Genomic DNA, 27,812 nt, shown 5'->3' with positions numbered 1-27,812 from the left:
TGGCCATTCTTTTGTCTCCACAGATGCTTCCCGATCAGCTGAGCTCGTCCAGCATCGTGTTGTTTTTTTTAAGCATCAGCAATCTGTCTATATAAGAGGTCTCCACTCTGACTGAAAATAGATTATTTATATTCAAACTGAGAAGTGTATGTGTGGAGAGTCATTAGTAGATATCATGTGACCATCAATATTACAGCGATGACACTCAGGTCTTACTCATGACAGGTTTCAGCCCGCCTCGGGGCTTCCTGATTCACTGTATTACTAGCTGGAAGAGCGTGTATGTGTCTGTGCCCCTCACACGGCAGAGCCACCACCTGGACGGGCTTCGCATCCGCCTCCCAGACCAGAGATGTGGCATCTTGTGGCCCTCGGCTGCGTGTTTTTCCCGGGTGTCTTCGTTCTCACCCGGAGGCTGGTGCACCGAGCGGCGCCGGCACTAACTGACGGGGGAGTCGTCCACATCAGCGGCAGGTACATGTTAACTTCCACTCCAGCCCGCAGCTTGCACAGCCGACCGCTGCTGAGCGGAATTGTACAGGTGAAGCCAGAACCCAAACTGAATCTCTCAGCTTGCAAGGCCAGTGTCTTGTCATCTCGGGTAAATCGTAAAGGGTTCGGCACTCTGGAAGATACAGATACTCACCGTGACTAAAAACGAGTTTAAACGCTATTTGTCACACGTACAGCGGAATACGGCTTTCTGCGTTAACGACCGACACAGTTCGAGGATGTGTTGGGGGGGCAGCCCGAAGGTGGGGGAATTCCCTACCGACTTCCAGTTGAGTAGAAGCGGGAGGGGGTCTCCCTGGGCGGGAAGTCTGGGGATTTGGCTCACTGTTTTAAAATAAGGGATTTTAAAATTAGACTTCCTTGAAATTTCTTGTTATTTTTTGCGGAACTTTCTCTTCCAGGAAGCCTTCATCTGGTCTGAGACCATAGATCATTATAGCATAGTACAGGATCTGTGGCCCACCATGTTCAACCTACTCTAAAATCAACCTAAACTTTCCCTCCTACAGAGTCCTCCATTTTCCTATCATCAGTATGACCCCTAATGTATCTGCCCCTAGGTTCCACACATCCCTCACTCTCTATTTAAAAATCTTACCTCTGATATCCCTGCCCCCCCCCCCCCACCCTATGCTTTCCTCCAATTACCTGAAAGTCATGCCTCTTTGTATTAGCCATTTCTGTCCTGGGAAAAAAAAGTCTCCCGGTTATTCATTGGTTATTATCTTGTTCAGCTCTATCAAATCACCTCTCATCCTCCTCTGCTCCGAGCCCATTCTACCTATCCTAGTCTTTTTATGCGTTGTCTTGCAGTTAGGTGACTTGCTTCTACGCTGTTTCTTTGAGAATTGGTGAGCTGACATGGGACCGACAGAGAGAGGTAGGATGTGGTTAGTTCAGGGGCGATGTATTTCATCTGGGCTTTAGCTTCCAACAAGAAGACTCGGGGCTGTCAGCATGTCCAGCTGTTACTTCCCTTTTTTGCTTTGGGCTAGGGGTTCCCACATATTTGTAAGGGGTTTACACTTTGACCCGGAGGCTTTGAGAGCATCCAAGATATCTTCTCAGTCCATCTGGTAGTTTGTTGCCCTGACAGAGATCAGTAAGGAGTATCAATGGAAATGATAAGCAGTCAACATTTTGCACTGAGAACTTCCATCAGAAATGACTCTTTATTCATTTCCATTGATACTGCCTGACTTGCTGAGTTCCTCCAGTATTTGGTGTGGATTTCCAACACCTGCAGAAGCTCTTGAGTTTATGATCAATAAGGAGTGCCTGTTCCAGAAGTCTGGCGACAGTCGTACTGACTGATGATGCATGAGCTGTGTTCCTGACTAAGCCGAAAGAATGGTGGTGAAGGCTGTTAGCACATTGACCTTCACCAGTCAAGGCATTGAGTTTAGGAGTCCGGGCATTAGCTTGGACTTTTATGTCATTAGTAAGAAACTTGGAGCATTGTGTATGGTTTTGGTCACTTTTTTACAGGAAAGATTGCTAGGCTGCAGAGGGTAGAGAAGAGATTTACAAGGTTGCTACCTGGACTAGAGGGCTTGGGTTACAGGGAGAGAGGTTGGCCACACTGCATCTTTATTTCCTGGAACACAGGACAATGAGGGAGTGACCTCTTAGAAGTTTCTAAAATCACAAGGGGTAAGGAAAAGATGGAGGGTCATAGACTTTTCCTCCGGGCTGGGGTATCCAATTCAAGATAGCAGGGGAGAGAATTTTAAAAACCTGAAAGGTAACTTCTTTGCACAGAGAATAGTGAGTTCCTGGAATGAGCTGCCCAGAGGCAAGTGCAATTACAACATTTAAGAGGGATTTGGGTAGGTAGATGGAGAGGAGCAGCTTAATTCAGCATGAAAACATTCATGTTGACCCATCTTGTCCATACCAACCATAGCATCCTCCTTTCTAGACCCAGTTGTCTGTGTCCGGCCCATAATGTTGCTCCGATTATATGATAATTGAATACATCACAAACAAATCTATCTCGTAAATCAGAGTCAGGTTTAATATCATTGGCTTATATTGTGAAATTACTTATTATGTGGCAGCAGTACATCGCAATACTGTAATAATAATAAAAGCTATAAATTACAGTATACATATACATTTAAAAAGTTAAATTTATTAAGTAGTGCAAAAAAAACGAGAAAAAGTGGTGAGGTAGGCTTCATGGGTTCAATGTCCGTTCAGAAATCAGATGGCAGAGGGGAAGAAGCTGTTCCTAAATCATTAGGTGTGTGCCTTCAGGCTCCTGTATCTCCCTGATTGTAGCAATGAGAAGAGGACATGTCCTGGGTGAGGAGGGTCCTTAATGATAGATGCTTCGAAGATGTCCTGAATACTTTGCAACATCCTAGGATAATTGCAGGTTCCTTTTTCAACATTACATTGCTAAGGCTGCTCAGTGAGTCTGGACATGGTATAGGAAAGACTTAATAGTCTAAGAAAGTCTGTGGTTTGATCCACCGTTGAGGTCACAGTGGGGCAATTACTCTGCAATTCTAGTTGAACCAAGGGAGTGATTAATGGAAAGGTGATTTTAAAAAAAGGAACTTCACGTGCAAGGAGCAGTTATGAACTGATTTTCACTGGCTGCACGGCTGGTGAAAACAGAACCAGCAACTTCAGAGGGAATTGGATAAACACCCAGTAAACTGAGTAACCTGGGGAATGAGAATGACTTCATTGCTTTACTAGGATCCAGCACTGACTCAAGGGGCCAAGTGGCCTCCTGCTGTGCCATAATAATCGCAAGATTTTGATGCCTTTCAAAACGTTGAAGAGTGATTCAGTGTTTGCTGCTCGTCTGTCTACTTGTTGACAGTCTCAGTTACGAAGTGCCATAAGGTTGGCACTGTGCCTCGTGCCAACTGACTGATGATCTGCCAACAATATCCATAGCCAGGAGGTCTTGCTCTGAGCTTGGGAGGCACTTGTGTAGCCTCCCTCAATCAGCTGATCTGATGAGTGAATGAGTCACTCAGTCACTGTCCCGGGAGATCAAGGTCTCAGGCTCAGTCGCCCAGGCCTGACAGGTGAGCGCGCCCTTGTGCTGAGACTGTCTGATGTCACAGACAATGGCAGATCATGCATACTCCACTAACACTTTAAAAATGATTGACCATTGAGCTTATGAGCAGATTACTTCTGAAATCTGAAATGTTTTGCTGTACTCTGCACGCAACTGAAAAAGATCGTCATCGTGGGATGCGAAACATTGTAGGCAATCTGTCTCTTTAAACAGAACACACTGTCCTGAGGGATTTAGCTTTACAAACAGAGTCACACACAATGATTGGAACTCCATTGTAAGAAATAAAATTTTGTTAAGGTACACTCAGTGGCCACTTTATTAGGAACCTCCTGAACCTAAACTTTACTAATTCCTTTAAATGATGCTTCTGCTGTTGCAGCCCATCCATTTCAAGGTTCAACATAATGTGCATTCAGAGATGCTCTCCTGCACCCCACTGTTGTAGTGTGTGGTTATTTGAGTTACTGTCGCCCGCCTGTCAGCTTGAGTTAGTCTGGCAATTTTCCTTTGACCTCTCTCACTAACAAGGCATTTTCACCCACAGAACTGCCACTGGCTGGATATTTTTTTGTTTCTCGCGCCATTCTCTGTAAACTCTAGAGACCATTCTGTGTGAGATCAGCAGACTCTGAGATACTCAAACCACCCCATCTGGCACCACGGTCAATGTCACTTACATCACATTTCTTCCCCATTCTGGTGTTTGGTCTGAACAACAAGTGGCTCTCTGCATGCTTGTATGTATTGAGTCGCAGCCACGTGATTGTTTGATTAGATACTTGCATTAACGAGATGTACAGGTGTACCTAAAAAAGTGGCTAGTGAGTGTTTCATTTCACATGATATCAATATCATTTTCTCTGGCATTTGTTTGCATCAGGGATGAAATGCTTCCACTCTAGTTTTGTGCAATTGGTGGAGGAGTCTTATGTGAGTGTTGTAGACCTTTTGTGGGTGTGGTGGGGGCACCTGGTTGGGTTTTATGTTTCTTCTGCTGTTCGTCTGCTTGGCCTCCACTTGGTCCCAGTGAAGAAACTCAAAGAGCTCAGCGCTTTCCTGGATGCTCAATCCCCGTTTTGAACAGTCATAGGCCAAGGAATCCCATGAAATTGTACTTTTCACAAGCCTTTAAGGAAAAAAGGCTTTGTCCACATTGTGATGGGGGCGGCATGGTAGCATAGTGGTTAGCATTAACACTTTTCATCACCGGAGATCAAAACATCGGGGTGCAATTCGTTGCTGTCTGCAAGGAGTTTGTATGTTCTCCCTGTAGCTGCTTGGGTCTCCTCCAAGTGCTCTGGTTTCCTCCCACAATCCAAAAATGTACGGGATAGTTGGTTAATTGTCACATGGGTGTAATTGGGTGGTGTGAGCTTATTGGCCGTAAGAGCCTGTTATCATGCTGTATCTCTAAATAAAAAGAAATGCAATTTTGGATTTTCATCATACTTGTTCCAGTTACTAATTTCACTGTTATACATTAACCAGCTGCTTAGCAATATTAACTGTTACTAACTAACCAGGCTACTAAAAGGTGAAAGGAGAGTTTACTGTGATTAACTTTGCAAGGTATGATGGTAGACAGGCAACAGTTAGCACTTGAATAAATTATTAAAGATTATAGGTTAGTTTTATTTGTCACATGTACAATAAACGTCAACTCGTTTGCATCAAATCAAATCAGCAAGAACTTTGCTAAGCAGACTGCAAGTGTCACCATGCTTCGGGCACCAGCGTAGCATTCCCACAACTTACTGACCTTAACCTGTACATTTTTGGAACATGGGAGGAAACCAGAGCACCTGGAGGAAACCCAAGTGGTAACTGGGAGAAAATACAAACTTCTTACGCGCAGTGGCAGAAATTGAACCTGATCAGCAATCACTAGTAGTGTACAGCAATGCACTAACTGCTGTGCTACTGTGCTGCCCAAACTGCTCAATTCTGCATAAACTGTACTTTATAAATTCCTTTATGATAGAGAAATCCAAAAACTATGTGATTTGTCCATGGCTGACAAAGTAAATGATCAATAATAGTTAATCAAAAGAAGAGTCTTAAAATGTTGCCAAAAATAGCAGATGTGAACAGATGCAAGAAATAGCCAGTCTTGATGAAGGGCGTTGACCCAAAACTGTCTCCATTTCCCTTCATAGATGCTGCCTGACCAGCTGAGTTCCTGCAGAGCCTTTTGTGCTGTGCCAGAAATAGCAAAAAGACTTGATGTTTTAGAATACAGCAATAGAAGACCGAGAAATTGAAAAGACAGATAGAACCTGAGAGTAGACTGGCAAGAAACATAGAAACAGCCTATAAAAATTTTCATAGATTTGTAAATATGAAATATTAGTGAAGGCAAATATAAGCCTCATATCCAAAGAAGCATTAGAATGTATTATGGGAAATAAGGACAGAGGAATTAAACAATTAACACACACAAAATGCTGGAGGAACTCAGCAGGCCAGGTAGCATCTATGGAGAAGAGTACATAGTCGACGTTTCAGGCCGCGACCCTTTATCAGGACTGGGCATTAGGGATTAAACGATTACTTTGGATGAAGACATATAAATCCTGCCAGATATTTATTTATTATTTACTTTATTTATTGAGATGCAGAGCAGATTAAGCCCTTCCATCCTTTTGAACTGTGCCGCCCAACAACACTCCAATTTAATCCTAGCCTAATCACAGGACAATTTACAATGACCAAATAACCTGCTAACTGGTATGTCTTTGGACTGTGGGAGGAAGCCAGAGCACCCGGAGGAAACCCACAGAGTCACAGGGAGAACGTGCAAACTCCTTACAGATAGCAGGAAATGAACCTGTGTCGCTGGTACTGTAAAGCATTGTGCTAACCACTACACTACCGTGGTGCCCCTAATATTACTGTAATCAAGGGTGCAGTAAGAATTGTATGAGGCTTTGGAGAGACTGAATCTCAAATATTGTGTATAATTTTTTTCTCCTTATCAGAGAAAGGATGTACATCACCAAAGTGGGTGTGTGGCAGAGGTTGACTAGACAGTTTGCAGAGATGACAGGTTAGCTTTTGGAGGAGAGAACAGATAGACTGAAACTGTATCCTTCAGCATTTAGAAGAAACTATCTCATCATAGGTTAATAAAAAAGTTAATAAAAATCATGACAGGCTGGATGCAGGGAGGATGTTTCCACTGTCTGAAGAATGTTGGATCAGGGAACACAACTGGAGAATAAGAGGTGGTTTGTTTAGGAGTAAGGTGAGTTCTTTTGTTGCCTTTCCAACCTTTAGAACTATCAAACACAAAGGTCAGAGCCAGAATCAGGTTTAGTATCACTGGCTTATATGGCGAGAAATAATTTAACACTAAAGGTTCTGCAAAGTGCTGGAAATCCAGAGTAAAACATACAAAATGCTGGAGGAACTCAGCAGGTCAGGCTGCATCTGTGGAACTGAATAAACAGTCAATGTTTCGGGCCAAGACCCTGCAACAGGACTGGAAAGGAAAGGGGGGAAATGTCAGATTAAGAAGGTGGGCAGAGGGGATGAGCTCAATCTAGAAGATAATAGGTGAAACCAAGTAGGTGGGGAAGGGGGGTGAATTAAGAAGCTGGGAGGTGATTGAAGGAAAAGGTAAATGGCTGAAGAAGAAGGAATCTGATAGGAAAAGAGAGTGATAAGCAGGTGTGAAGAGAAGAGATAAGAGAGTGGCAGAGTGGGGAATGGAAGAAGAGGGAAGGGAGAAGGGGAGAAATTACCAGAAGTTAGAGAAATCGATGTTCATGTTGCTTTGCGGCAGCAGTACAGTGCAAAGGCAAAAGATAATTTCAGCATTTGTGCCATAGGGTTCTTCGACAGGCTGTGAGAGTTTCTGTTGGGGTACAATGAACGATGTATTTTTAATATGTTCTCATCTACCATAGTTTAAGAATCAAGACTTGAGCGGTTAAGTTGAAATGTTGCAGTGTCTTTAGTAGCATGTGCTTATAGAGTTAGCTAACAGTTATGAATCAGAAAGATGACTGGTTGACCCATTGGGCCTACTCTGGATGTTTGTGGATCAATCACACCTGCTCCTGGTGCACTCCCAAAATCTCTTCATTCATTTCAGATTCTGATTTATTATTACTGACTTACAAAATTGATGCACCATCAATAACTCACTCTGAGACGTAAGGTGATATATCGGCTTTTAATGACTGGAAGAAGGAACAAGCAGTGAGTGACCACCATATTACATCCTGGAGACAGAGAGGCCGGGCTCAGGCCTTGATCGCCTTTATACAGGGGTCTGTGGGAGGAGCCACAGGAGCAGTCAGCAGGGGGCGTGTCCAGACAGGCACACGTAGTTCACCACATTCACCCCCCCCCCCTTTGTTTTAAAAGAGTCCCCATGTGGCAAAATTTCTTACAGGTTAAGTCTATCAGGCGGTCGAATCTGTCGCTGCGATCTACGTAGCACCGGCTGTGATTGCACAGATGCCGGTGGTGGTGATTGCACAGGAGACGGAGGTTGTGCTGGTTCCAGCCCACTAGGCATCAGTGATCCCTCACGCATGTGCGAGGTGCCTGGTATATATGCGTACGAAACGCCCGGTATATGAGTGTCATGAGGAGTCTGTGTAGGGCCTGGTGTGCGCGGTGTCAACTCAGGTACAGGGTTCATAGTTACCGGAGAGTGTTCAGGGTAGTGGTCTACTGCACCTGCAGGCGCCAGGTCGCGGACGGAGACCGTGTCCTCCCGCCCATCAGGTAAGACCACGTAGGCATACTGGGGGTTTGCATGTAGAAGGTGGATCCTCTCGACCAGCGGGGAGTATTTATTACTCCTCACGTCTCCGGAGCAGCACTGGCCCTGGGGACGTCAACCAAACTGGTAGGGTGGTCCCAATGACAGACTTCCTGGGAAAAGTTCGTGAGGGGTGGCATTGGTGGACGTACATAACAGAGAGCGGATAGAGTGGAGTGCCTCAGGGAGGACCTCCTGGCATCGAGAGACTGGCAACCCTTTTGACTTAAGGGCTAAAAGTGTGGCCTTCCACACTGTGGCATTCTCCCTCTCCACCTGTCCATTTCCTCGGGGATTATAACTCGTGGTCCGACTAGTAGCAATGCCCCTAGCTAGCAGGTACTGGCGCAGCTCCTCACTCATAAAGGAGGACCATCTATCACTGTGGATATAGCAGGGATATCCGAACAGAGTGAAGAGCTGGCGCAGGGCTTTTATGACGGACGTGGTAGTGGTGTCGGGGCAGGGGATGGCTGAGTGCAAACCGCACTTCTACCGTCCTGACATGGCGCAACTTGTCAAGGCCACCCACCCTTTTGAGCGACTGAGTGTTGACTTTAACGGCCCCCTTCCCTCTGGCAGACTCAATGAGCCCCCTGATGTCCTATCTCGGGGAACGTGTGCTAGGGCACAGCTCGACCAGCTATACGCCCTTCATGCACAACTTTGCCATCCAGGGGTCACCCGATTTTACCATTTCGTGAAAGCCCGGAACCTGCCGTACTCCCTGGAGGACATCAGGACGATGACCAGGGACTGCCAAATCTGCGCTGAGTGCAAACCGCACTTCTACCGTCCTGACACGGTGCAACTTGTCAAGGCCACCCACCCTTTTGAGCGACTGAGTGTTGACTTTAAGGGCCCCCTTCCCTCCACCGACCGCAATGTCTATTTTCTCAATATTATTGACGAGTACTTGCGGTTCCCCTTTGCCATCAGGGAGTACGGCAGGTTCCGGGCTTTCACGAAATGGTAAAATCGGGTGACCCCTGGATGGCAAAGTTGTGCATGAAGGGCGTATAGCTGGTCGAGCTGTGCCCTAGCACACGTTCCCCGAGATAGGACATCAGGGGGCTCATTGAGTCTGCCAGAGGGAAGGGGGCCGTTAAAGTCAACACTCAGTCGCTCAAAAGGGTGGGTGGCCTTGACAAGTTGCGCCATGTCAGGACGGTAGAAGTGCGGTTTGCACTCAGCCATCCCCTGCCCCGACACCACTACCACGTCCGTCATAAAAGCCCTGCGCCAGCTCTTCACTCTGTTCGGATATCCCTGCTATATCCACAGTGATAGATGGTCCTCCTTTATGAGTGAGGAGCTGCGCCAGTACCTGCTAGCTAGGGGCATTGCTACTAGTCGGACCACGAGTTATAATCCCCGGGGAAGTGGACAGGCGGAGAGGGAGAATGTCACAGTGTGGAAGGCCACACTTTTAGCCCTCAAGTCAAAAGGGTTGCCGGTCTCTTGATGGCAGGAGGTCCTCCCTGAGGCACTCCACTCTATCCGCCCTCTGTTATGTACGTCCACCAATGCCACCCCTCACGAACTTTTCCCAGGAAGTCTGTCACTGGGACCACCCTACCAGTTTGGTTGACGTCCGCAGGGCCAGTGCTGCTCCGGAGACATGTGAGGAGTAATAAATACTCCCCGCTGGTCGAGAGGATCCACCTTCTACATGCAAACCCCCAGTATGCCTACGTGGTCTTACCTGATGGGCGGGTGGACACGGTCTCCGTCCGCGACCTGGCGCCCGCAGGTGCAGTAGACCACTACCCTGAACACTCTCCGGTAACTATGAACCCTGTACCCGAGTTGACACCGCGCACACCAGGCCCTACACAGACTCCTCACGACACTCATATACCGGGCGTTTCGTACGCATACATACCAGGCGCCTCGCACATGCGTGAGGGATCACTGACGCCTAGTGGGCTGGAACCAGCACAACCACCGTCTCCTGTGCAATCACCACCACCGGCATCTGTGCGCTCACAGCCGGTGCTACGTAGATCGCAGCGACAGATTCGACCATCTGATAGACTTAACCTGTAAATATACTTGTAAGAAACTTCGCCCCATGGGGACTCTCTTTTAAAACAAAGGGGGGATGAATGTGGTGAACTACGTGTGCCTGTCTGGACATGCCCCCTGCTGACTGCTCCTGTGGCTCCCACAGTCCCCTGTATAAAGGCGATTGAGGCCTGAGCCCGGCCTCTCAGTCTCCAGGATGTAGTATGGTGGTCACTCACTGCTTGTTCCTCTTCCAGTCAATAAAAGCCGATATCTCGGAAAGATTGGATTTGGATCCCCAAGACACTGAAGCAGCTCTTGCTTTTGAACTCTGGCCTGCATGCTTGGCGGAGCTTCGTGCAACTGAACCCGCTGTTATGCACAGAATTCTCCTCTCGAGGGTCACCCCAAAAGTTTATTCATTTATCAGAGACCTGCCGACCTACGATGGGGCACTGGATGCCCTCAAAAGACAGTACCTGCGGCCGGTGAACACATCGTTTAGCTACCCGGCGACAGCGGCCTGGAGAATCGAGCGCCGAATTTCTCCGAGCACTACAGACACTCGTCCGAACTTGTGACTGCAAAACACTCACGGCAGAACAGCATGCGGAGCTGCTAGTACGAGACGCCTTTGAGACAGGACTGAGGTCAGTGTATGTGCGTCAGAGGTTGCTGGAAAAAGCCGATCTTACCTTACGCTCGGCGATCGAGACGGCCAACACTCTGGAAGCTGCTCTGCACAACGCTGACGCTGTCCAGCCGGTTCCTGCGAGCGAATTCGCCAAAACCGCTGCCAGTCACGATCCCACGAGCTCCCCGAACCCGACCACAGCTGCGGCCCGTCTAAAGCCCGAGCTGTGTTATTTCTGTGGAGTCGGAAAACATCCCCAAAAACGCTGCCCGGTGCGAGAAGCGACCTGCTCCAGCTGCGGAAAGCAGGGCCATTTCGCCAAGGTCTGTAAGTCAATAAAATTGATGCACCATTAATAACTCACTCTGAGACGTAAGGCAAGGTATCGGCTTTTATTGACTGGAAGAAGGAACAAGCAGTGAGTGACCACTGTACTACATCCTGGAGACTGAGAGGCCGGGCTCAGGCCTTGATCGCCTTTATACAGGGGTCTGTGGGAGGAGCCACAGAAGCAGTCAGCAGGGGGTGTGTCCAGACAGGCACACGTAGTTCACCTCAAAAATGTAAAATTTGATGTTTGCGGTAGCAGTACAGTGCAAAGGTATAAAATCATCATAAATTACAAAATAAATAGTGCAAACAAAAGGATTAATGAGACAGTGTTCGTGGATTCATGGACCGTTCAGATGTGTGTGGAAGCTCAGCTTTTGTTTATGTAAATCAGAAATCCAAGATTTCTGGATGTGAGGGGAATCGAGGGAAATGAGGATAGTGATGGAAAATGATGTTTGAGGTCGAAGGTCGGCCTGACTGTATGACGGACAAGCCTGCAGGGACAACAGTCTATTTTTACACTCCTATGTTATCTTATCAAAAGTGTGAAGTCTTGTAAATAATACAGATGATTCCAGATTGTAAGCCCTTGAGAGGCAAGAAGTTATCTGTTGTTTGTCTAAGCATGATAGAGCAACATATGTAATATGAAGATATGTTGAGCAAGCCAGGGCTTTTCTCTTGGGAAAGGAGGATGAGAGGTGACTCGATAGAGGTGTTTAAGATAGATCAAGTGCACAGCCAATTACTTTTTCCTAGAGTGGAAGTGGTTAATACGAGAGGGCATAATTTTACGGTGATTGGAGGAAAGTATAGGGGAGGTGTGTTGGAGGTCAATTTTTTTTTTACACAAATGTGCTGCTGGGGTGGTGGTAGAAGCAGATACATTGGGGAGATTTAATTGACTCTTCAATAGGCAAATGGATGAAAGAAAAATGGAGGGTGATATGGGAGGGGAATTCAAGGGAGACCATATTTGCTGCAAACAATCCGACAGGATGCACTGACTTTAAAGTACAAATAAAATAACTTCTTAATTTCCTTATTCTGAAAAAAGGAGATGTGGAATTTTCACATTCTGCAGGAAGGTACAACACTATGCAGAAGTTTGCCTAAGTATGCCTAAGACTTTTGCACAGTACTGTAGTAATTTTATGTATTGCACTGTACTGCTGCCACAAATAAATACAGATTTCATGACGATTGTGAGTGATGATAAAACTAATTCTGATTTGGGTCTCTGTTGTGGACTGAGAGTGGGAAGGGGACAGGGTGAGGGGAATCATGGTTAGGAAAAGGGGAATGGAGAGGGAGAGATGCAGGAAGCACCAGAGAGACATTCTGTAATGAGCAATAAGTCAGTTGTTTAGAGTCAAATGACCTTGCCTGGTGTCTCAGAGGTGGGTGTATCTGCACAATGCCATCCCCCACCCCCTGGCACTCCTCTTGTGCCACCTGTCCCACGCTCCTCCCACGGCACTTCACCCTGGCTATTCCCAACATCCTTTGCTCCATTCTACATCAACAAATACAGTACTCTGCAGAAGTCTTAGGCACCCTAGCTATATACATGTGCGTAAGAATTTTGGCCAGTACTATATTGTACCCTAGCTACAATACAGTATGTAAGCCTTTTGCACAGTACAGTTTTGTACCCTACCTATATATATGTGCCTAAGCTTTTTGCACAGTACAGTATTGTGCCCTACCTTTATACTGTATATGCATCTAAGACTTTTGCACAGTATTGTATGAGGATGTATTTAGATATTTTTATAGCTGTAAAGGGTGAAGTATCTAAACTTGTTAAGCAGCCAAAATTAATTAAGGTCTAATATTCTGGGAGAAAATACAGATCAGCCATAGTCTTATTGAATGCCAAAGGAAGTTCGATGGACCAGATGATCTACTCCTGTGCCTGTTTCTTATATCAATGAATAGGATACAGGAAAGTGGGGATATACAAGTGAGGAAAGGATGAAGAATTTAGGTCTATTTTCTCTTAGGAAAAGGAACTTAAGGTGTGCCCCAATAAATGTCTTTAAGATATAGAAAGGACGTTTGCATTTGTGGGGAAACTGTAACTGGATGCCACCAGTATAAGATCATTGCCATGAGGTCAAATAGACAATTCAGAACAAATTCCTTTGTCTGAAGAGTGGTGGGAATGTGGAACTCATTCCAAGAGGGAGTGGTTGTAGGAAATAGTTAAGCACATTTAAGGAGAGTCTGGACAAGCCAAGGAGCAGGAATGGAGTAGAGGAGTATTTTGATAGATTTAGACAGGGAAAGAGGGAGCAGAGCTTCCACTAGAGAATAAAGAACAGCATGGACTGGTTCCACCAAATGGCCCCTTTCTGATGCCACTCATTTAATGTAATACATCAATTAACATAATATCTTATTCTCTGGCTTATGTTGGCCAGCATCACCCAACCATTTTGCTGAGGGAGTACTAGAAACATTGATCAGGTAAGGCAGTGACTCTGGAGAAAGACAACGAGCTAACATTCCTCTAGTTCTGACAAAGAGTTTTTTCTCCGAACTGTTAACTTGGTTTCTCTTTCCACAGATGCTGCCTGATCTGTTGAGTATTTCCAGATTCATTGTTTTTTTACTTAAGTTAACATTGCTAATCCTGTTTCAGAATAAAAGCACACAGCTTTAAGATGCAGCGAATCAGGGACAGAAGGAGAAAAGGGCAAGTTTGTGAGGTGAAAAGTAAAGATGCATTTGACGAAAATAAAAATGGCTCCAGTGCAAAGAGTGGGTGCTAATAGAACAAGCAGAAGTGCCGGAGAAGGTGAAAATGGGAATTATTTGAAGTTGTTAAACTGGATTATTGCTGTTCTTCTTTCCACCTCCCCAAATCTTTCTTGATTTTTGTTGGTTTCTATCCAATGCTCCCTCTAATTTGTAATGACCAATGTGCACAAAAATCTTGTGCTGTGCAATTTGCCCAATGACAGCAACATGTGCGCACTTAATTATTGATCCAATAATTTCTTCAAAAAAAAGCTATAAACAAGCCAGTTCTAAAATCTGCAGACAAATCATCGCAACCTCCATGTTGTCAACACTATCCGCATCACAAACCAGAAAAGGAAATTTGATTGCGTATGATCGTAAAATATACTTAACATGCCAACGAGGTATTGGTAAACTTTTGTGCCCAGTTTAAGTTTGTTTGTGTGCAAAAGATGTGTGTATGTTCACATGCGTACAACTTACAGGGAACATTGTTTCTGTCTGTCACTTACAAGAGAAAATCAGTTCCTGTATTCCCAGAACTCCTGCATTGCTATGGTAATAGGTATTTCTAAAACCCGAAGTAATGTATTGGATTATTCAACAGTCCTATTGCATTCATTTTCTGAAAATGGAAAAAACCTCCAGATGCTGAAAGTCTGAAAGAAAAACAGAAAATGATGGAAAATCTCATCAAGATGGGCAGCATCTGTGGAAAGAGAAACAGAATATATTTTGCCAGTCAAAGACCATTTGACAAAGTGGCATGCTGAGTGTTACCAGCAGTTTCTATGCAGTCTCTTTCTGGTAACTCTGCTATGACAAGCCATTATTTATTGAGATACAGCCCTTCGAGCTGCACTGGCCACAATCCCCACTTTTAGCCCTAGCCTCGTCACAGGACAACTCACAATGACCAATTAACCTACTAACCAGTATGTTTCTGGACTGTGGGAGGAAACCAGAGCACCCACACTGTCGCGGGGAGAACATATAAACTCCTCACAGGCAACAGCAAGAATGAAACCCGAGTTGCTGGTATGGGAAAGCATTGTGCTGACCACTGCCCTATCGTGTCAGCCCCATTTATCTATTGATCTCAATATAACTCAACTGGCATATAATTTAAGTGAAAATGTAATCTTCTGTCAACTATCAGGGAAGAAAATAAATAGGTTACTAACTGGCATCTCCAGGTACATTGAGGCTTGTGAGACTCAATTCCAGTAACTAAAAAGTGCACAAAGTTTTTATATTTTAGCTGCTGTTTTATCCTCTAATTTTTACCTTACTTATCGCTGTTCATCACAGGAAGAACCAACAATGGAACTGTCCCAGTCAGAGCTAAGCACTATGACTCCCCCATTATCACCACTTACCTCCTGCCCACTGTTTCCCTGGTTGAATATGGAAGTGAAACTGTAGTCACAGTCCAAACACTGCCATCCATGAGGTTTTGTGGAATGCAGATGTGAAAGTACGTCCCCCTGGTTCCTTGTTGCCACATTTGTGCATAACATCATCTGATCTGTAGGATAGAAGTTTCACAGCTCAGTAGTGGTATCCTTCAGAATCCTATATTCATGCCCGCTGTTCTTAATTTTCTGTAAATGATCTGCAGACCTTTCACGTTATCATTCGGCAACCACTATCTCAATGTACATTAATAGAGATGTCCCGATGAAGATTCTCAGCCTCAAAAAGCAACAGTTTATTTCCCTCCATAGATGCTGCCTGATCTACTGAATTCCTCCAGCATTTTGAGTGTTTTGCTGTAGCTATATTCCCGATTTTTTTTACATCATGGACTCCTACTGTTAACCAAGGGGACCATGGACCCCAAGATGGGAACCCCTGCTATATACGGATGATCCTCTGCTCAGTTCCAAGGAATCACCTCTTCCAAGAGCAGCTTGCATTTAATTAGCACCTCTAACAAAGTACTTTGCACCAGCAGCAACAACAAATTACGGAGCCAGTTTAGCAAATATTAGGGCAGAAGACCAAAATTTTGGCCTCAGAGGCAGTTTTTCAGCAGCACGTTATGGAAGGGACAAAGAGATGGAGAACAGGGGGTTTGGCAGCCCCGAGCATTCCGGCCAGTGGTAGACTGTTTAAATTTAGGGAAGAACAGGGTGCCAGAATTAGAGAACTTTGCAAGTCATCAGGAGCCCCTTAATTTCATGAGCCACAGAGTCTCTGTCAGCCTTTGGTGATGCTAACCACCAAAGAGTGCTGTTGCAGGAAAGCTGCATCCATCGTCAAGGACCTCTCCCATTCAAGCAATGCTTTCTTCTCACTGCTACCATCAGGAAGGAAATACACGAGCCTTAGATCCCACACTATCAGGTTTAGGAACAGTTATTACCCTACAACCAAAGGGTAATTCACTCACCTCGACACTGAACTAATCCACAACCTGCAGACTCACTTTCAAGGACTCTACAGTTCAAATTCTCTGTATTATTTATTTATTATAATTTCCTGGGGGGTTTGTTTGTATTTGCACAGTTTGTCTTCTTTTGTAATATTGGTTGTTCATCAGTTTTTGTTTATGTGTAGTTCTTCATTCATTCTATTGAGAATGCCTATAAGAAAATGTATCTTGGGGAGGTATATGGTGATGTATATGTACTTTGATTTTAAAGAAAACCTATTCGGAACTTTGAACCTGAGAGAAATTTGCCCAGCTGTTATAAATTCATTGTTACCCATCACCAATTCCATAGATAAATGACAAATCTGATTTTGAGCCCAGAAACATCAGACAAAGAGTGAAATAAAAATACAAGTTGAAAAACAGATACTGTCTTAGTGTGGATGCTGTACGAGGGAGATGATTCGTCAGCAACCACTACCAAACAAGTAAATAATCTGCATGTCCATGATTGCAAAAAATGCTTGAAGGAATCCACAGTGACGCTCTCCATTTCTTTTTGCTGGTCATCAGAGTGGTCTCCTCGGTCCAAGCCATGATGGCAACATTCTCTGGCTACGTAATCACGTCCTCCTGCAACCATGTGATGAAAGATAGGTAAGAAGGCTGGAGCTGCACGATGTGCAGTTGTTACGTAACTTTGGATAAAAGATTCCAAAATAAAGATGGATTATTATCACAAGGTACAGGTCTGAAACAGTCCACTCAGTGGAACTAATTTGTGCTCCATTTTCTAACCTCCACAAATCCATCCTCACTGACCACTGGTGTAATTCTCCACTCCTACAAATTCTTGTCTATCTTCCCCATTAATGGATCTCTACTTTTTGCCTCAATAAATTCTGCCTTCTCACCATTCTCTGGGTAATAACTCTAGAATAATTAGGTAAAGCTCAGAATGCTGTGGGTCAAAGGCAGGCACTTTGGTTGGCAAAGAAAAGTTTCATCAAAGGGCCTGTTTCTTTGCTGCACAACTCTATGACTACAGATATCTCATCTCTATACTTTAATTTATTTTGAGTGTCTAGTTTTCCTGAACCTACCAGTATAAACATGTCTTCAAAACCTATTTGTATTAAATCAGAGGACATTGAGCAGTAAAATTGAAGTCCTATTAACTTTGTTCAAGAGTTTAAACTTCTTCCTTCCTAGATACTAATTATACATTATATTAATAATACTAGCCCTCAGGGTGACTATTATTGGTCAAGAGTGAGCTTAGAAAGATTTATTATTACACCTTTCAGGACCGCAAGCTTTGCAAAACCCACTGAAGCCGATGAAGAATGCAGAGAAGGTATTTCACGGTTGATGGCTTCACAATAGAGCCAGCCCAGTTCTACATACATACCTAGCCTTGAAGAACACAAGAGCCTAAGGCCACACTATCTCGGTTTTAGATGACTATTGCAGCATTGGGAGTGAAATGCAAATCTTCCAATAAATGCAGTTTAATTACTCCTAGTCTCAGGCTGAGCATTTGATAACTAAATCAACAGATTGTGTGAATAGCAGTGTATTTGAGAGTTTCTTGCCCTGAGCTAGAAAGATCTGAGCTGTCTGTTATAAACTCGTTTGTCGTGTGATCCTCCAATCACAAGACTGAGGTATTATTGCATTGAACAATGGCTAAGGAAATTTATTAAAATAGATTTACCTGTTATAATTAACATTCCCAGAGCTTGATAGGGCAGTGCCGGAATATTTGCATTGGTGAAATCATGGCATACACTAAACCGAGATTGAGAAATTGCATTTTGAACACCTTAAAAAGACTAGAACTCTACAATCATACAGCATTTAACCCATTTTATATAGCTGACTGTGAAGTTGTTCTGATACTAAAGATTAATTCTGTATTTGTTCTTTGTCCCCAGCCACTGGATTTCTAAAACCTATGTATTATTTGGAGCACCATACATGGCCTATGATATTTATGCCATGTATCTTTGTCACTGGTACAAGCACAAGGAAAAGCAAAGTTCATCCTTCAGCATTGTGGCAGGCTTCCTGATGAAAAATCCCTTGATCATACTGCACCATCTTGTCCTGTTACTTGTCTGCTTCCCTATTATTATGGTAAGGTTTTAACATCTGTTCATCGCGTGAAGAAATATCTTATTTGGTGTATTTCACTGTTAGGTATATATTGGCCAATCACTGCCAACTTGACCAAGTGATGTATGTCGAAAGCATTTACAAAGGTCTCAGGAGACGTGGATAATGTGTGAGATGCAGTTGAGGATTTTTGTAAGTTCATTATTCTGTTTACATCTTAGCAACATTCTGCTAAGCTACCAAACATTTAAAGCTAGTACATGTTTCACATGGAAAGTCAGCAGACAGGTACCCAATTCAATTCAGACGACCTCATGCTGATGCTTAATGGAGAACGGAGATGTGAAGGAACTTCTGGCATATAACTTGCTTTCCAATCTGAATCATGCACAATGGCTACTTTAATATGTGCATTCCCTCTCTCTGCTGCCCGTAATGCCACAGGTATACATGGCAGCAGTGAAGGTCCTCCATCTCTGGCGGCGTTCAGGGCTTCCTTCATCGTGTCAGTAGCTCGGCTTTCGCTACTGTCAATCATGCAAGTCCCAGGTGGAGACTCAGGAATACCATCGGACGCAGCTGTAGAAGGATTCCGCATTGCTGTTTCTGTAACAATTTTGTTTTTACAAGTCAGGGTTGTGTCTTGAGCTGAACCCCCCAAACCTGGAGGACCGGTGGACCACTCTCAGTCTGACCTCTACCCTTTGACCAGTTTGACATGGGTAACCCTACCAAGAGCCAAAGCACAAACCCCTGACTCCAGCCAACATAGCACTCTGAGTCATTGAGACATACAAGCCTCCAAACCACAACAGGGTTCTGTTGGAGGAAAATGTGCATTCATGTACTATTAAATTATATTTCATCCCGGGTAGAGTGGATTAGCACATATCTCACTTGGTTGAGGTTCCAATGGTGTCTGGTCAGCTGGAGCTTGGCAATGTGTTGGGTGTGGAGAGAAAATTAGATAAGTCAATAATGTCCTGTAGTTGAAACAATCTATGAAGGTACTATAAAAGTTTAACATGTATGAAGTGGAAATATGTTTTTTGTTAAGAGCAATGCAAAACTCAAGTCCAGAAGGCTTGAGATAGAGTAAGATAGAGTAACTGCCAATGCTGAATTATGCAAGAGGATATTGTCCATTGTGTAACTGGAGCGTAGGCTGTTTTGCAATTCTTAATGTTGAGACATTGTTTGCATATGGTGAGTGGTGGTGGCATGTAATCCCAGGAAGATTTAGTAGAAATTTAAACAGGAGTGCTGACAGTGGGAGCTATAGTGTCCAAGTCAGGACTATTGTCATGTGCACATACTGTATACGGTGAGGTACAAGTACAGTAAAAAACTTAATTGCAGCCGCATCATAGGAATACCAGAACAGACAACACATAGAATATAAATTATACAAGACATGGAGACAGAGAGAAAAGAAACTGCAAAAAAAAAGACAGAGACAAGTCCTTAGAAGTGCAAGAAGTAGTCTGTGGTGTTCTGATGCCTAGGTAGGGTTGGATTTGTACAAGTTGGTTCAAGAATCTGATGGTTGTGGGGAAGTAGCTGTTCCTGAACCTGGGGGTGGGGCACTTCAGGCTTTGGTACCTCCTGCCTGATGGCATAAATGTTTGTTCTACCTTCAGTTCCTCTCCTAGTAAAGTGTAGTAACTTCTACATTTAAAAAGGACCACTCGACAATTTCACAGCCAAAAAACCATCCTTATCTGGGATGGCAAACGACATTTACAATACAGGGGCCTTCAGGTAACTCGTGCGACGTGGGTGGTGGAACTACATCCAGTGCATACCAGAGTAAAACTGGAACCAGCCTCTTTTTAACAACAGCTTCCCAAATAGTATTAACTTATGTATTAACTTACCATGGTCTCTCGAGACCAACAGATGCCACAGACACACACACACAGACTTTTAATAATAAAGTCTCCAAGTAAACTTAAAGCACCTCCCATCCCAGCTCTTGTTGGCATCAAGATATGGATGTTACATTATCTTGCCTGATAAAATTCCTTGCTCCCATTAAATTCCTTGGTACTTTGCCAGGAACTATTCACTCTGGCTACCTCCAGGTTCTCATCTAAATGGTCGTTTTTCATCTCTCAGCCAGATAGTAAAGGGCTTTTGAACTATGGAAGACATTGAAGATAAGCTTCACTCCTTCAGGTTTTCAAGGAGCAACAATCCAGAGAATGTTTGCTAATTCTCCAACTAAGGGACGACTGAGGGCAACTGTGGTTAACTGAGATTGAGGAATATGGAACAGGCACTGTTTGATCACATCTACACAGCCCATGTCCTAAACAAACCTGGCCATTGGAAGAAAGGCAGACAAACATTCGTGCATACCTCTCTGAAACTTCTCGTTGCATTTCACATACAGTGAATACTTGCAATAATTATTACTTTGTTAAATGTGTGTGTTTGCACAAGATTCTGCAACAACGAGGCTCATTAGCTTTTACTGATGCTGGCTGGAGGAAGAATGTTTGTTGGGAACACACCTAGAATCACAGAAATTTACTGGGTTAAAGGAGACTGTAGAGCTTCCTTTGGCCAAAATGGATGACCTGATGGGCAAGTTTTCACTTAGAAGTTAATGGGTATATGGAACAAGCTGTCAGAGGAAGTGGTAGCGGCAGGTACAGCATTTAAAAGCTGTTTGAATAGGTTCATGTCTGCGCTGGTGGTGTAGTGGTTTCTTCACCTGGACTTTGAAACAAGAGCTCACGGGTTCGAACCCAGCCTGCTCCTTGCACAAGTTTCACCCGTGCTGGATTGAGCATCAAGCTACCAACTCTGCCTCATAAAACAGACAAACTCTGCCCGATGCACCATTTGAGGTGTGGGGAGGAACTTAAATAGGTTCAGGGCAGGGGTTCCCAACCTGGAGTCCGTGGACTCTAAGGTTAATGGTAGCAGTCCATGGGGTAAAAGGGATATGGGCCAATCTCAGTAAAATCAAATAGGCTGAAGTAGGCAACTTTGTTGGGCAGATAGGCCTGTTTTTGTGCCATTTTACTCTATGACTATATCTCCATAACTGTAGGCTTCCCCCATTCTCAAACTCTTGATCCATTGAAGTTCTTCAAGTGTTAATCCCTGTTCATTGCAAAGATGGTTTGTGTCTTTTCAAATGGTGACTTCCAAATTCTCACTTTCCTTTAAGTGAAAAGAAAAATATCCTCAGCTCCCCTTTAATGTTTCCACCAAACACGACAAGCTCATGGAGCTGTGTTGAACAAGGCTCCTACGCACCAACTTTCCAATGGTAGCACTAATAGTCTAGGCTGCATGTCTCTGTCCCCGTCTGGAGTTTGAACCCGCAGTGTTTATGCTCAGGAGCTGGGAATACTGCCAAGTCAACAAATAACAAAGGACCCTTTGACCCAAAACCATCATTATTCTCTGACCTTACTTAAACCAAAAAAATTGAGGTTATTACCAGGTGCTTACTCTGAAAATTAGATCTGTTTGCATGGCATTTGCTGTGAATTGTTTAATACCTGAACATGCATTTGATTCACCCAAACTGGAGGGAAATCCCTTTTGTTTATTTCCGACACTGAGCACAAACTCTCCCAAAGGAAAAAAAAATCCTTCCTCGCCACAGACCCTTTCAGAAATGTACTGAATCAATCACATCTCCTCATAGCAAATGACTACAAGGTGGAGACTCAGGTTTTCCCCCGTCAACAGGAAGATTGTAAACCCATAGAATGGGAGGAAGCTTGCAGGGAATGGAACTCAGCAGGTCGAGCAGCATCTGTGGGAGAAAATGAATTGTCAATGTTTTGGGTCAAAACCCTGCATCAGGTTCCAATTCCTTTCTCCAACAGATGCTGCTGATATGTTCTCCAGCAACTTGTCTGATGATCCAGATTCCAGTCTCTGCAGTTTCCTGTATCTCTATTCATAAACTGGCTCTGGACACAAGGCCCTGGACTCCATTCCTGGCTCCCTTCCCACTGTGACCCACGACCGGTTCCCCATCCACACAGTCCCGTGTCCTGGCTCCTCTCCCAGTGGGCCCTCATCACCGGCTGGCCTCCCGGCAGGCTTCGTCCCTGGTTCCCCTCACGATGGTCCCTGCATGCAGGCTCTCCTCCCGACGGGCCTGTCTGCAGCTCTGCCTCCAACACTTCTCGGTTATGCTTAACAGTTTGACAGCTCTCATTCAAAACAACAGAGGAAGCTAGTCTATAAAACACTTTGAGGATAGTATGTCAGAATCTCAGAAAGTGAAGGCTCTTTAAAAGCATATAAAATGCATACAGATTTAATAATACAAGTTGCAAATCCTTGATTAATATCTCAGAATTTGTTACTTACTTAGACTATCAGTTTGCATTGTCGCTGATTGTCTTGGTTTCAAGCTTCACTGCGATAGCTGATATCTCCACTGTTGGCTCCAACACGTGAATATTTTACCACCTGTGATGTTTTGAAAGAAAGCTTCAGAAAAGTGTTTTGCAAGATTAGTTGAGTACATAAGTTCTACACTAATAATCAATAGTTTATTTGTCTTACAAAGCTTATTTTGTTGAATATTACAGTCACACAGAATTCATTTAAAACACGCAGAAGTATAACTGGATGTAAGAACAAAATAGGTTTAAACGGTTAAAGGCTCTGGTAAAAGGAACCTAACACAACTCTAAAAGCTGGATAATTGTTTTGGTAGGGGCTAAGGATGTGGGTGGGCAGGGTCAGTAGGAAGACAGTCTTGAAACCAGTGTAAGACTCAGTGGGTGGGGTGCGTGGAGAGAGAAATAAAACTGCAGATCTGGAATTTAAAACCAAAACCAGAGATACTGGAAGAATTCAGCCAGTTAAGCAGCAGAAGCAAGTTAATGTATTGAACCAGGAACCCTTACTCAGGACTGAGGAGGAGAGAAAGCAGGTTGTTAATGGTGTGAAGTGTGGGTCAAGTTGGGCAGTCTGACTCATGGAACACATCAGAAAATACAAATGAAAGAGAAAGGGGAGTAGAATGGCTAACACAATGTCCAGTCCTGGTGGAAACAGAGAGGAAGAGGAAGTTATCTGAAGTTGGGGAACTCGTTATGACATCCTCCAGGCTGCAATGTACCTGGACTAAAATAAAAGAGGTGCTGTTTCTCTGTTTCAACGATATTGGCTGAGGTGGAAAGATCATATTGGACTCAGTTCTGCTACAGAATGAAGCATTCCGTTCCATGACATCAGAGATGTCTTCCTTCTCCAAATAATGGGGTATCCCTTCCTCCACCATTGATGCTGCCCTCAGCTACGTCTGCTCCATTTCCCAAATACCCATGCTGACCCCATCTTCTTACCACCTTAACAGCCATGGAGTACCTCTTGCCCTCACCTACCACACCATGAGCCTCCGCAACCTCCAAGGGTGGAGGAGCAACACCTTATATTTCGTCTAGGTAGCCTCCAACCTGAGGCATGAATAATGATTTCTCCTTCCAGTAAAAAGACTTCCCTCCCCCTGCCCTCATCCTCTATTGCCTCCTCTTGACCTCTTACCTCTTCTCATCTGCCCATCACCTCCTTCTGGGTGCCCTCTCCTTCCCTTTCTCCTATGGTCCACACCCCTCTCCCATCAGATACTTTCTTCTCAAGCCCCATAACTTTCCTTCCTATCTGGTTTCACCTATCACCTACCAGCTATTCTTCTCACCTCCTCCCCCCCAACCCCACTGTCTTATTCAGGCATCTTCCCCCTTCCTTCCCAGTTTTGAAGAAGGGTCTTGGGCTGAAACATCAGCTGTTTGTTCATTTCCATGGATGCTGCCTGACCTGCTGAGTTTTTATTTGTGTTGCTTTGGACTTCCAGATTCTGTAGAATTTCTTGTGTTTAAAAGATCTAACTCTTGTTTGCTTGACAAAGTACAGGTAAATCTATTAACTTTATTTAACATTTGATTTACTTTAAAATTTGCAGTTTTATACCAAAGACCTGGGCGATTTCTTCCTGGGATGCCTTTTCCTGGCAGAGCTGAGCACGCCATTTGTCTCTTTTGCCAAAATACTCAGTCAGGTTTGTATCATTAACCGTGTACAGAAAATGGAAGATAAATGTTGCATGTTACAACAGGGCCAGTAATAAATTATTTTAATTCTATGTTTAATTTCATAAACAGCTGAAAATGCAGGACACACTGCTATACAAGGTTAATGGCATCATCACTTTGGTGACTTTCTTCATCTGCCGTATCCTCGTGTTCCCCTTCATGTACTGGGCCTATGGAAGGCAGTACGGCATCCCCACCCATAAGGTACCTTTGCACATACCTCTGCACTGCACCTTTGCCAACGCCATGCTTATGGCTCCTCAGGTTTACTGGCTTTCTCTAATCGTCAAGAAGGCAGTGAAGACTGTGAAGACTGATTGATGCAACAACAGGACACCATTCCCTCGCACAAGCCATGGTTTTCCTGTGGGAATGCAACAGATGATTTCAACTTCAGAAGTATTTCATGGTGTATTATTTTAAATATTGGGACAATTTTACCAAGCCATGAAGTCAGGTACAGCTGAATTTCTGCTCTGTGCTTCCTGACAGTTCCAGAGACTTTTTAAAAATTACACCAGTTCGTGTTTTGGTAACTTCAATAGATTCTGTTCTATTAAATGTAAGGTGATTTTAAAGTTATAAACAAGCCTGCAAAAGCCCTCCACCAACTTGGACCTGGTGGAGGCTAATGGATGTAAACTTGAATCTATGCAGTTCAAATATTTGTTATGTTAAATATTTATATAATAAAAATTATAGCTTTTAAAATGATGAAATATCCAAATGAGTCCTGAACTCTCTATTGGTGAAAAGACCTAATGCTCCACTTCAATAGATGAACGAATGAAGTTTATCAGCAATATAAATCCATGGGAATAAAGCCATTTGTCTTTCCCCACCGCTGAATAAAATCCAATTCACACTGCCCACTGAAAACAAAATGGATAAAATAATACCCTGTTGGGATTTATTCACAGTAGTTGTATTACAAGTCAGTGGGTCGTAGTCAAACCAGAATCCGAGTTGAAAATCAAAACTCCTCGTGCCAGAAATCTGAAACAGAAACAGAAAATGGTGGAAGTGCTCTGCAGGTCACACAACATCTGAGGAGAGAGAAAAGGTGTTTGCGTTTCAGACAAATCAATGATCTCTTCGTCCTGAGCATAAACCCATTTCATTAAATAGTTGGTATTGTTAATGAAATGGTTTTGATATAACAAACATGAGAAAATCTGCGAATGCTGGAAACACACATAACTCGTATCTTGATGAAGGGCCTCAGCCTGGAACGTCGACTGTTTACTCTTTTCCGTATAAGCTGCCTGGCCTGTTGAGTTCTTCCAGCATTTTGCGTGTGCGGTTGTGAAGTAATGCTCGCTGGGACTTAAACTGAACTATTTGTGCATGTAGAACTTCAGGTGAATGGGGATGTTCAGAGGTATCCTACTGCTGGTGTTACTCTTGGGGTGACGAACAAAGTATAACTGCTGTGGGTGGGCGTGGTTCATGACTTGCCAGAAGATATGGTAATTGGTAATTAACCAGTCCCAGTAGATTTGTTGGTTAATATTGAGTCCACTGCAATCTTGGTTTGCCCTGTGTTGACACAGTCCCAAACCAAAGCTGGGGTGGATCCACTGCCAGCCAGCAAGTGGATCAAAGCCTGTTTGAGGGAGGTAAGAAAGGGCCATGTAAATCACGTCAGAAATGCTGCCTGGAGAAGCATTAGGGTACACCTGACCACCCACCTCATCACAGATCAACGGCGGGTCCCCACAAACACAGCGAGCAGATCCATCTCTGTATACACGATGGAGGATGACAGGGGGTCCTTTAGCTGTAAAGATAGCTATATGCTGGAAAATTATGTATGCTGATGTCCAGCAATATTGCACTTTCTTCCCTGCTTGCCGAAAGACCTGAAACATACGACACATGGACAGGGCCCCACTACAGGCTTTGCCCATCAGAACCGCCCCATTCAAGCATATTGCTATGGACATTGTAGGCCTTCTAGAGAAAAGCAACGCTGGTTTCCATAATATTTTGGTCAATTTGTGACTACGCTGCCTGGTTCCCTGAGACCTTCCCTTTGTGTTCCATCACCACCCCTAAAATCATTACTGCCCTGGTACAACTCTTCTCCTGTGTGGGTTTCCCTGAAGAAATTTTAACCCATCAAAGCACCAATGTCACCTCTTGCCTCAATTACATCATCAGCAGGGTATTTCAGGGATCTGCACAACACCCTACCACCCCCAAACCGACGGCTGTGTCGAAAGGTTTAATCAAACCCTGAAGAATATGCTGAGGAGGCTTGTATCTGACACAGGAAGAGACTGGGGTGAGTGGCTGCCTTTCTTCCTTTTTGAATATTGGGAGGCTCCCTAGGCATCAGCCAGCTTCTCCCCATTTGAGCTCCTCTATGGGTGGGATATGTAGCAATTCTCGATTTGCTCTGCCATCAGTGGGGGGACAATCCTCAAGGCAACACAGGTGAGGGCATTGTCTCCTATGTCTTACAAATGAGGGATCACCTGGAGGCCTACAGAGAGGAGGCTCGATGCAACCTGGAGAGGACCCAGCAGAACCAGAAGAGTTGGTACGACTAGAAGGCACGGCAACATGAGTTCACCCCTGGTCAGATGGTCCTTCTGCCACTTCCCACCTCAACCGACAAACTCTTGGCCAGTGGCAGGGGCCTGTAGAAGTCCTGAGGGAGCAAGGTCGAGTCACCTATGAAGAGCTCCATCCGGAGAAAGGAAAGCCTTCTCAGACATACCATGTCAACATGCTGAGGGAGTGGGAGGAAAGAGAGGGCCCGAAGCTTTCCTTGATGGTCCAACAGCTGGAGGAAGAGGGAGGAGAGATGACTGAAGACCTGTAATCTTAGAGTGCTTCTCCAAATCCCAACCTGGGCCACCTGACGTCTCAACAACAGGAGGGGCTGAACCAAGCTTTTGGGCAGTACCCCTCTCTTTTCTAGTCCCACCCTGGACGAACAACAATGGCAGTGCGCACCATTCGTTTGAAGGAGAACACCCCCATCCAGAGTACCAGAGAGGTTGGTAGAGCCACTCGAGGCTGAGATCCGCACCACGTTGAAGCTGGAGTGATTGAGCCCTCTAAGAGCGAATGGTGCAGCCTGGTGCGGAGTGTATCAAAGCTCAATGGGTCCCTGAGGGTTTGCATTGACTTCAGAAAAATCAACACCGTCTCCAAGTTCAACGCCTGCCCCACGC

At 44.4% G+C, this 27,812-nt stretch overlaps 1 protein-coding gene across 5 annotated transcripts; it reads left to right on the top strand.

Annotated features, from left to right (window-relative positions):
• The first annotated feature begins 192 nt into the window (after nucleotides 1–192).
• LOC132396059 (TLC domain-containing protein 3A-like) lies at nucleotides 193–25,338 on the top strand. Of its 5 annotated transcripts, XM_059973410.1 has the most exons (7): nucleotides 398–474; nucleotides 10,771–11,297; nucleotides 13,955–14,110; nucleotides 17,006–17,089; nucleotides 18,370–18,571; nucleotides 24,498–24,593; nucleotides 24,697–25,338. In XM_059973410.1, the coding sequence occupies exons 4-7, from the start codon at nucleotides 17,028–17,030 to the stop codon at nucleotides 24,946–24,948; spliced, it is 612 nt and encodes a 203-aa protein (XP_059829393.1). In that variant the 5' UTR covers nucleotides 398–474; nucleotides 10,771–11,297; nucleotides 13,955–14,110; nucleotides 17,006–17,027; the 3' UTR covers nucleotides 24,949–25,338. The 5 variants fall into 5 exon arrangements, with proteins under 5 accessions (XP_059829391.1, XP_059829393.1, XP_059829395.1 ...); XM_059973412.1 differs by lacking the exon at nucleotides 13,955–14,110; XM_059973413.1 differs by lacking the exon at nucleotides 13,955–14,110 and having other exon boundaries at nucleotides 10,771–11,301.
• The last annotated feature ends 2,474 nt before the right edge of the window (nucleotides 25,339–27,812 follow it).

The sequence above is a fragment of the Hypanus sabinus genome, chromosome 6, assembly GCF_030144855.1.
Source record: "Hypanus sabinus isolate sHypSab1 chromosome 6, sHypSab1.hap1, whole genome shotgun sequence".
In the NCBI taxonomy this organism is placed as follows: domain Eukaryota; kingdom Metazoa; phylum Chordata; class Chondrichthyes; order Myliobatiformes; family Dasyatidae; genus Hypanus; species Hypanus sabinus.
The sequence above is the reverse complement of the archived record's forward strand: the minus strand, read 5'-3'. Positions and strand labels throughout refer to the sequence as shown.